The sequence below is a fragment of the Stegastes partitus genome, unplaced genomic scaffold (genome assembly GCF_000690725.1).
Source record: "Stegastes partitus isolate 25-593 unplaced genomic scaffold, Stegastes_partitus-1.0.2 Scaffold603, whole genome shotgun sequence".
Classification (NCBI taxonomy): Eukaryota; Metazoa; Chordata; class Actinopteri; family Pomacentridae; genus Stegastes; species Stegastes partitus.
This window is the reverse complement of record NW_007578334.1, coordinates 45,146-56,265: the sequence shown is the minus strand read 5'-3', so window position 1 is coordinate 56,265 and position 11,120 is coordinate 45,146. Positions and strand designations below refer to the sequence as shown.

The following is an 11,120-nucleotide window of genomic DNA, read 5'->3' as shown; positions in this document are numbered from 1 at the left end:
TTTTCTTCATCCGTTTCGCTCGCATAATGTAACATTACTGCTTCATGCTATTGTTCCGCAAATTGATGAGCGCACGTTCTCGTTATCTCTCAGACACACACAAAGCAGAGGAGTGTGAAATGTCACAAACCCGCAGTGCTTCTGCTGCAGTGTTTTGCATTTCAGATGAATGATTGCCGTGGCTGCTTTTCTCCCGAGAAGCCGTAATCCTGATTTGAAACAACCAAATGTTTGTTTACCCAGTCACTTTCACGGTAGACAAATTATTTTATTCTGATAGGTTTACCTTGTTGTTCTCTTCTCTCCCCAGAGATTTGCCTGTGAGAGGAAGATATGAGGTTAGCCGACTCCTTTTGGATCTTTTGGTTTCTACTGGTGGTAAGCTCTCACTTATTTATTCACAGAAAGGATGTGCTGTAAGGGTAAATGTCTAAAGGCCCTGTTTCTCTCCTCTTTTTTCTTCATTATATATGCTGTACATGGGAATCAGTTTTCATTAAATGGACTTGTAATATCTCGTGGTCTAGTGGTTTTCTTTAATCAGCGAAAATCTCTAACTCTCAGGACTAATTTTCACTTTTGCAAATTATAGTTTATAATTAGCTCAGCTTGTTTGGTAAAAGATAAATCATCCATGACTGTGTTTCTTTGTGCCACCTTCTCACTGTGTCCTTACACTTTTATGCAGACGATCACTGCGTGCTGAGCTCTGAATACAAAAGGGAAATTCTGCTCCTGTAATACGTCACTGTGCAGTTGTAGAGGGTCTTACTATGCATGTTGCTGCACTACGGAGAAGGATCACACTTCTGTCACTTCATTGCAAGTCATAGAGGAAAAGGGACACCAATGCTAACCAATATGATTAGATTCACATACAGTCATCCTCAACTTTATTCATCCCCTTCCATTAAAGAAAAGGCAAAATTCCCACTTCAATAACCAGAAGCTGAAAAAAGTAATAATAAGTAAAAATTTGCTAAATTACAATTTAGTGAAATAAGACATTGCTTTTGAATTGTGGTTGAAAAGAGTCATTTAAAAAAAAAAAAAATGTCCTAGACAATTTAGAGCACTTTGCTGATGAGCAGTGGGTCAAAATCAAAATACCTGTCAACAGGTCTCATCATGCTTGTTTGCTTGTTGTTGTTGTTTTATTAATATTTCTGTTGAACTGGGATCTAGTGACTGTGTTAAGCTGATAAGGGTCATATTCCTGTCATGGTTTGGTTCCATTTGTCCCCTTAGAGGGAAGTGTCACTGCAAATCAATACAATATCCAATGATAGGACATTTCTATCCTGATAGAAGTGGTGTCTTCTGGACGAGGGCAACCTGAATGCTTTGATGACTATAAAAAAATGTGCCTTTGCATGCACCAGATATTAATCCAGTTGAACACCTATGGGAGGTTTCGAACCGACATGTCAGTCACCACTCTCTACCACCATCATTAAAACACCAAATGAGAGAATGTATTTGGGAGAAATGATGTTTCATCCCTCCAGTAGAGTTCCAGGGACCTGGAGAATCAATGCCAAGGAACACTGAAGCTGTTCTGGCAGGACATGGTGGCCCAACACCTTGCTAAGACACTATGTTGGTTTTTCTCCTTCATTTTGTCACCAAAAAAGAGTAAACCGAGAGTAGAACATGTGTACCTTAGCAGAACAAATTCAGCTCATACAAACTCTATGTACCCGTGTAAGGTTTTACTGGGATTTGCACTTTGTACTGATCACAACAGCTACACCGTGGTACATTCAAACCCTCTTATATGTTCATGCATACAATACATTTGGCATTAAGCTTCCCATTGTTTTGCATCTCATCAGTAGCCTCCAGCATAAAGATTTTAATAAAGATCGTGACCCTCAATCGGAGGCTCTTCTCGAGCCCATGATCTGATTTCATTACAACTTAGAGGGTTGAGTCATAATTACAATGTGCTCCAGTGATTGAGAAATGGCATCAATTAGCTTAATGGGGCTGCAGTTTTCATCAGTCAAAGATCATAACACAACTGTGACGCCTCAGATGAATCACTCAGGGGCGACGCATTGTGGCGCCGTTTTCTGTCATTTGAATGTACACTGAATTGCCTGCTGAAGGTATAACAATTAAACTAATCGAACTTTAAACTGATGTCGCTCCTGATGGTTCTCCTTACAAATTACAGCGACCGCTTTAATGAAGTCCCTTATGATGAATAGCACTCATGACACGAGGCTCTAAACTTCCAGAAGCTCATTAACCGACTGAGTTTTAGAAAGTTTTTCAGTCATGACTCACTGGACCTTATGAGAAGAAAACATTTGCTTTACCGTTTTTCAGTGTCACTGTGGAATGTAAGTTTCAGTCTCCTTCGCTGTTCAACGTCATCATTGAGGCATTTTTGCAAACTGATAAACTATCAGTGCCTCTGTGCTTCTATCTATCTTGTGAGATGAGGTGGGGACGATGTGAGGTTTTGGAGAAAACCAGAAGATCCTTTTTTTTTTTTTTTCCCTCAATGAGCTCTGCTGTTGATATTGGTGGTGGCCTGGTGGTCGTATGTATGACGTCATTTACTTCAATGCTTGGAGTGACATCATATGTACGGCTGCTAAACTGCTACATGGGACATCAGCGTTCTCACAGAAATCACTTTTTTTTTCTTTTACTTGCTTATATTGGGCAGGTAAGAGTGATATTTTTGATATCTAGTGGAGAATTCCTCTACAAAGAGTCGGAGGAATGTGGGTGAGCATCTCAATTGCGATAAGGCGTGTGGACCCAATCTCCCAGGCAATGCATTAAAATTCCTCAGATACTTCAGAAAATGCAAGTGTGTGAGCCTGGCACTCCGAAAAGGTTTCATTTTCATCCAAAAAAAAAAGAGGAAGATAAGTCCCAGCGAAATGGACTCTTTATCCTTCAGAGAGCAGCATTATCAGAATCAGCATTTCACACAGCGGGCTTCATCGGTTTAATGCTACCTCTAAATACAAACAATAGAGCGGCGATAGGATTCATTTGGAGAAAATCGGCTCCTTAGCTTCTTTTGTGAGCTCCCGCTTTAACGAGTTAAACGAATTGCGGGTGAAATCTTCATCAGATCAGCTTTGAAGATGCTCCAGAAGTTTTGCATTCTTCCATTCAGATTTTTTTTACGCATATCTGTATCTAAGCACGATAAAATTGTGAGCAATTTTAGCTAAGCTTCCCATTTAAGTTAACATTTACACTTATTAAGGGAATCTAAATCAGAGCAGCAACCACAAAACACACACAGTAACACTCTGTGCTACACTTACATGCTTTTGTGCTTCCTCCTCTCAACTCTTAACATCGTGTTGTCTCCACAGCGCAAGGCAGCAGCAGGCACTGAGCCAATCTCAAAGCCATCGCTCAGGCCCGGACAGGGCATTACAGAGGGGCAGAGCGAGCAGGCGATGAGCCAGGGTCAATACAAATGTCTTGAGCTGTCCAACAAAGATCAACAAGAAAACAGTACCGGTGAGAGGCCCGAATTATTTTCAGCCTTCTTAAAGCCAAATCGATTACCTCTGGGAGATGTAGTGAGCTTGTAAGCGGGATAAGAATACTGCTGACGCTCTTGTTAAAGATAATGGCGGTGTTGCCAGCAGTGGTTCAAGCACGACTGACTTAACATGGATTTTTAAGCGGACGCTGAAGGTTATAATCGTGTCGAGGAATTATTTGATTCATCTGTAGACAGTTAAAAGTGTGTTTAGTCACTTTGCTTCTCTGTGTTTCCTGTCTGAAGGTGTGTTCTGTGGTCATATGTGGGATGGTTTGTTGTGCTGGGATGAGACACCAGCTGGGACGTCTGTAACACAAACCTGTCCAGATCAGCCTGACCTGGAATCCACCGGTAAGGAGGTTTTGAACTTTTTATCATTAACTTGGCTGAAGTGAGATTTGTAGGAATCTGAGTGGGTTTTCTGCATAACTTTTAAAATCAGCAGGAAACACATGGAAATGAGGTAAACGTGTGTGTGTGTGTGTGTGTGTGGTGGAGACAGTGAGAGGAAAGATGGTTCACTGAGGCTGCATGTAGAGCTTTGTAACACCTCATAAGTCAAGAGATGCACAAATGGTAGCAACAGTAATATAAGATCATAACAGAAATTCACTTAATGTCATGAATCTGCTCACTTTGAAACAGAAGTATTGCGTTAGCTTAAACACAGCAGTGAGGCAACACTCGCATTAGCTGCTTATCATCGTCTAAATCGTTCAGGCTTCATAGTAACTGGCTAATCCGAAGTGCTTTAGTAAAAGGCAGTTGGCTTTCAGGACATTACACCTCTCATCCAGGAGACTTCCTCAGTTCTGACTGACTGACCCCATCAGTCAGTCCCACATATATTTTGTCACCCTTAAATCCCACAGCTACAAGCACATTAACCCAAGATGCCTTGAGGTGTGAATGCTTGTGAACTTGCCAGGTTAGGGATGACTCACGGTGTTAATGTTGGTGAGACTTTCTGTGAAGAGATCTCAAGACTGCATAATAAGTACCTGATAAGGCTCAGGTAGTCTTGACCTGGTTGACTCAGGATCTACACCGACATGTTGTTTCACACTTTGTGGTGAACACCTTTTGGATGATGCAGGAGTATTACAAGATACCGAGGTAACTCTGCTCTCTAGGAATACAGGAACCACCTCAATTTCAACATGAGATACAGAAAACATAAACTCATCTCCAACAGCTTATGCTTTGGCTCCACTGTCAGAAGTCACAGAGCAGAACCGACACTAGTGAAGGCACAGGAGTAGCCACTGAACCAAAGACAGGTCCCTTTTAGTCCATCTACGTTAAACTGGAACCAACAGAGGAAGGTGTTTTTACAACGCCACTTATCAGGTACTTAGGAGGTGTGTCAGAAATATTCCAGGAGTGGTGTCACAAAAGAAATATTTCGAACCCAAACTACAAACTAGGAGACGATCAACCATCACGTCTACAAAGAGATCCTGCGCCATTTGCGTCATTCAGAGAAGAGGCCAGAGTTGTGGCAGGACAAGTCATGGCTGCTTCACCATGACAACACCTTGAGCATCCAACAGTTTCTGGCTGAGAAGAACATTGTTGTGCTGGAGCAACCTCCCTCCTCACCCCACCTGGCTCTGTGTGTCCTCTTCCTCAAGCTCAAGGGGGTCATCAAGGGGAACCGTTTTGAAGCCATGGACAACATCAAGATGGCTGTGACGATGGAGCTGCAAAGGATCTTGGAAGAAATCTTCCAGGAGTGCATGGCGGCGTGGCAGAGAAGGCGCGTTACACTCCAGGGGGATCACTCAAAGGGGAAAACTTGTAGTTTGTAGTTTGGCTTTGAAATATATCTTTTGTGACACCAGTCCTGAAACTTTTCTGAAACACCTCGTACAGTTTAGTCTTGGTGTCTGTCCACTGACAGTTTATACCATAATTAACACCTTTGTGGCTGTGGAAAGGTTTCCCACTCGGTCATACCGTTAACTTTCTGTCAGAAAATATATTTCTTTTATGAAATGACAGAGAATGCAGTTTAGTTGTATAGGACTTCAATTTTTGGAAGACAGGGTTGGCTCAGTAGATAAATCCTTATGGCTTAATGCAGCACAACCAGCATGTCAAAACTTTCACTTCCAATCCAGTGAAATGCCTTCACTGGATTGACAGGCACTAAACGTCTGAGGAAATGTAGCTTAATGTAGCTCAACTTTTTCTTCGGTGTCACCAGGTTAACAATTTTGGTCTTTAGTGAAATGTCTCAAAAATTACCGGAGTAGCTGCGGTAAAATCTGGTTCTCCATACGACCTGCGTAGGCTTTGACTTTTCATTTACAGCAATCCAAAGCCAAAACTAAAGACTCAGCTGTAATTTGTGATTAGTGTTACTATAAGAACATGGTAAACATTCCAGCTGCAGCATCAGCATGAAGGCAAAGACAAGCTTCGTACATGAGATAAAAGGTAAATGATTTTCTCTGACTATTACCTCAGCCAGAGGAAAATGAAAACAGACATTTATTAGCATCGAAAGTGACCGTGGGCTTCGATTATGTAAGTACACTTAATTTTTGGACTGCCGCATAACTATTTTCCACAGTATGTGCAGTTTTTACATTGTGAGTAATGCAACTCTCAGCAATGTCTAGTTGAAGAAATCCAGAGTCAAGTCGTGTCTGATTTAGGAGATGCAATATGATGAAGAGAGGGGAGGTGAGGGAGAGGACAGAGAGATGAATGAGGAGTATGTGGAGGGGAAAAGAGAAAAAATTAAAAATGCGGGGAAGTTGGAGTCAGAGAGATGGATGGGGAAGGTGTTTTTGTTAGAGATGGATCATAAAGGATCTTCCCCAAAATGCCTGCGACGCTTAAAGTCCCCCTATGGCTCCTTTAAAAGCTGCTGCTGCTGCTGCTATGAGGCCTCGGGGGGGAGACGTACAGCTGGAGGTGGTTGTTGAGCAGTTGATGAGCTGTCAGAGAGGGCTAAGCAGTCGGGCCTACAGTTGTTGTTGTCGGGAGCGATGCGATCTCATTCTTAGCCCAGTCGTGGCTCCTCCAGTACATGTGGTTTTAAGTCTGACATTTGAGAATTTGCCAGAAAAAAAAGGTGGAAATTTCAGTTTGACATTACTTTTAACGTCGTGTGCCAAGTAAAATTAATCGCCGTTGTTTGGAAATGCCAAGACTCAGGGTCCGATTTATGCGTTTGGATTATGCCAACATACTACTGCTGAAAGACAAAGCCAAAGAACACAAAGATTCTCTGCTGAACTCTCTACTAAATAAACAGAAGCAGTAATCTGTGCCTGGAAGTAATTTAATATCATATATGAAACTTTCAGGACGGTTATTGATGGATTATGCTGTTGTCAACTTGCCAATGTGTCTTTTTCTTCTTTCTTTTTTTCTCCACAGAAAAAGTGACCAAATATTGTGACATATCAGGTAACTGGGTCCAGACTGGCTCTACCTGTCGAGCAGCTTTAAAGGACAAATCAGAGGTCTGTGTTCACTGGTTGGTTTCCTTTGGCGGAACAAAACAAAGCTTGTATTGGTTTCTATATACACTAATAAGTTAATCTTTCATTTTTATTTTCAGAAGGAAATCCCTGATTTTTTAAGGGATGCTGCAAGAGAGCACACCACAGAGGCCACAGAGGTTAACGCAGAAAAAATTATCCTCGAAAATGAGAAGAAATGCAGAGAGAAAATGAAGACTGATGCACCTTTTAATAAGTCTGGTACTGACACTGAAATGCACCATAGAACTCCATTTGTCGACCAATTATTGGGCTTTTTTATGCCAATGTTTCCTATATGATAGAAACATGCAAACAAGAAGCCTGAACATGTTTTTTATTTTTTTTTATGTGCAGGTTTGTACTGTGGTCGTAACTGGGACGGCTGGCTGTGCTGGGACGACACTCCAGCGGAAACCTTCGCTTCCCAAAACTGCCCTGATTATTTTGTCGACTTTGACCCCACAGGTGAGCGGTGAGGTTTAAGAGGCTCTACTGGTATCTTGTTTGTTACGTGGGAGTGCATCGATTGATCGCCATCATCTCTCCACCCAGTTATAGGGTGACCATATTTTCCTAAAGCGGGACACTCGGCCCGGCAATGAGATACTCAAATGATACTTGAAGTTTACTCAAAGATGCCTTATAATTTCAATACATTTCAAGTATGCCTCCTCCAGAACAGGACCAGAACATTTTTATCATTTTATAAAGAAAATCAACCAGGACGGCCTGGGACAACAGGACGTTTGGTCACCCTACCCAGTTACATATTTCATATTTACAGGGAATGACCTCCTGCTAGTCAGGGTACTGGAGACTCCTTTAAAACACACCAGCTTGCCCGATCACGCCTCACAGGTTACATATAAAGCATCGTGTTGGTGTGAATTCACTGATTGTTTGATCTCCATTCATGCAGTGTGACAATCTGTACTAGTTTAACCCTTTATAGGGCACTCCTTCAAATACTTGGAAAATGAAAATTTCAACTCTAGGGTGTTATTAACGGACATTTCAAGATATTTTTACTTTTGTGACTTGTTGCAAATCAAGATGAATAAAATTGCGATACATGGTAACTTAAAGTAAAAGTGTTTGGCAAGTTCATTTAGTTACCTTCTTCTTGTGGTAATGGTGTTGGCACTAATCTCAAAAAATAAATCAAAGTGGAGTTCAATGCAAACCAGTAGCAAGGCGCTTACAAAGTGCCTGGAACATTTGTTTCGTGATATTTTTCGTAAGGTAGTGATATTGGCACTAATATAAAAACTAAATCAAAGTGCTCATGGTTCTTCAACCTCAAGGAGAGGCACAGGGTGGACATATTGAACGTCCAAGGAAGTTACCAAACATGGTCACTTGCACCATAAAAGCTTAAAGATGTTCTGTTTGTGTGTGGGATACAGGATGTATCTGTTTGCCTGTTGAGGTTCGGGCGTCTGTCTGCGGGCAGCCTCCCCAGATTGCTGTTTCCCTGTTCAGGTGTTGTTAGATGTATTCAGCCTCCTGTGGCTGTAATCTCAAATACCAGTGCATTGCGGGGGTGCAGCTGACGCGCTGGATCCATGCTGAGCGCAGACTTAACGTTCACAGCTGGTGGAAGTCTGTTCCGGTCCAGCCGAGCCGGCATCCGGCCTTCGTCACGACTCAGATTCTTTACCGGCGCATTGCTGGGCGGGATCCCTGCTGAGCGCCGACTTCCCGGTCAGCTCATCGGTGGGTGAGGAAACTTTCCTCCATCCGTGACTCATCTCTCCGGATGCTGCGGTGATCAGTCAGTGGTGCGCGCTGAGCATCACGTCGGCTACCAGCGGATGTCTCCTCTCTTCCTCTCTCTCTCCTGAACCTGTCCATGCGATCCCGGTTCTCTGAGTCCCAGAGTGCCTCCTTGGTTTCGGCAGCTCCCTCAGTAGAGTTAACGCAGCATGAAGCCAACTGAATTCCCACACAGTTGGTTGTAAACAAGCAAGTTTTCACCTCCACGTCGCTGCCAGGCCCCGCCCCCTGGAAAGGTGTGAAGGTGCGATTTTCAACTATGGCAACCCACCAGGGACATTTTTTGTGTGGGTCGTAAATTCCCATGGTTTGGATGATGACAGTGGCTGTGTCCGAAATCACCCACTATACCCTGTATAGTTATGTACGTGTATAGGTATGTTACAGGTATGTAGTGCACTCAAAATGTCCCTCAATGCACCGTAAAAGGTACCGCACAGCCGATGGTCACTAACCAAGCAATATGGACCATCATGCATTGCGCGAAATAAAATGCAAATTAGACTAACGAGAGCGCGACAACATGTCATTAAAATGTATGTAATTTCCTGTCTATGTTTTTAATTTTATGTTACCCGTTTCTTAGCTACGTAATAAACTGTGAATTTGATGCGTTTGCACGACGCTGCTGCGGCACAAATTGTGGCTAACGAGCAACGCAAATAATAGCTTGAGTAGTGTCTGAAATGTTACTTTACCAAGGTGCTCCCTACATAGTTCACTATATCGTGGTCCCTATATAGGGAGTAAGGAGTGAGTGGAGGATTTCAGACACAGCCCATGATAGGTGTATTTAGGTCACCAGTGTGCACTATTATCCAGAGAGAGCCCACAGTCTTGCATGGACTGGTCCACAATGCCTACATGTACCAGAGAAGTCCAGGTTGCCCCATTTTTCTGCACGTCACAGAGCGAAAACAGTGACAAAATATGGCAAGAGCTGTTTTCCTGCATGGTGTATTGCTCATGGAGCTAATACGCTTGGTGGGACCCTTAACCTTTCTGTCAACTAACAGTGGGTGCGAATATATTACTCCAGCTGAGCCAGCATTGCTCTGCAGACACCTAAACAAACGCCCCAGGAGCGGGTTGCTTCCCGGAGCAGCTACGGCCCTCAGCGGTAATCTGTGACAAGTTCAGACTGGGACAGCTGACAGCGTCTACCCCCTTCCTCAGCTGGCCTGCATGGGCTCAGGAGTGATGCCGCTGTCAGATGGATGTCCTCTTGGAACACATACGAGGCTCGGGGCAGCAGTTTGATATTATAAAGTTTGGTCCGTGGCAGCCCTAGGTGACAACATTTCTGAACTTGGTTCTTCCCTGACTCCAGAAAGGGGACAGATCCTCTAATCCTGCATCAGTCTCTTCTGGCTACATTCTTAGGCTAATTCAGGTCTCTGTCTTTGCTCAAGGGTCTAATGGCAGACTGTGAGGTCAGCACATTATTGCCAGGAAAGATGGCAGTGACTACAACACCTATCAATTGGCAGGCTGACAACATCACTGTGGCAGAGGGTTCACGCTCTCTTCAGCTTACTTAGAGTCGCAAACAACTCTGAATACGGGTGATTCCCTACTCAGCACAGCCCAGTGACTCCTGCTGTTCAGACTGTTCTAGCTTGAGACAGGGAAGTCTGCCTCTACCCTGTGAAGTCTAGTGGCCACACAGGATTAGATCCTGGTCCCTCCATGGATCTTGGGGTTAGTCCGTAATGGCCTTCAGCATCCCCCTCTTTTCGCTCTTGTTACTGAAAAGGGGTTTCCGTAGAACTGTATTTCTGCTGGCCACCACCTCTGCCAAGCCAATGGTGACAGGTTATTGCCAGAGAGGTTAGGTGTAGTCCTTCGTCCCATCCTGATGTTCCTGCATAAGGCTTCATATAATTTCCACCTGTCTCAGTCGGTTGAGCTGTGGCCACTGGCTTCTTCCAGAGAAGACCAGGCGGACCAGCACCTGTTTGCAATACCCTATCTGGGCTTTGGTGGAGCACATCCAGTGCAGACAGGCTGTCCACAGACTTACCAGCTCTTCATCTGCTTTGAATCCAGTAATTTGGACAGACCTTTGTTGAAGTCTCGTCTGTCCTGCTGGATTGTGGACACCATTCAGCAGATGTGTTTCCTCAGGTGTACCAGTCATCCTGGGTCTGAGCACATTCACCCTGTGGTGTGGCTACCATGTGGGTCCCATGGTGGGGAGCCTCTGTCATTGCCACATGTGCAGCAGCCACACAATCATCTCAGTCCACTTTTATCTCAGATCCATTAAATGAATATAGCAGCTAGGCCCTCTTTTGAAGTGGGTGCTGGGTGTGACT

At 43.7% G+C, this 11,120-nt stretch overlaps 1 protein-coding gene across 1 annotated transcript in view; it reads left to right on the top strand.

The window, feature by feature from the left end:
- Positions 1-333: 333 nt before the first annotated feature.
- calcr (calcitonin receptor) overlaps positions 334-11,120 on the top strand; it is a 34,990-nt gene continuing 24,203 nt past the window's right edge. The window contains exons 1-6 of the mRNA XM_008289269.1: positions 334-378; positions 3,348-3,498; positions 3,770-3,877; positions 6,920-7,005; positions 7,104-7,245; positions 7,381-7,491. Coding sequence (XP_008287491.1) covers positions 334-378; positions 3,348-3,498; positions 3,770-3,877; positions 6,920-7,005; positions 7,104-7,245; positions 7,381-7,491 — 643 coding nt within the window. The remainder of the gene's footprint in view (positions 379-3,347; positions 3,499-3,769; positions 3,878-6,919; positions 7,006-7,103; positions 7,246-7,380; positions 7,492-11,120) is intronic.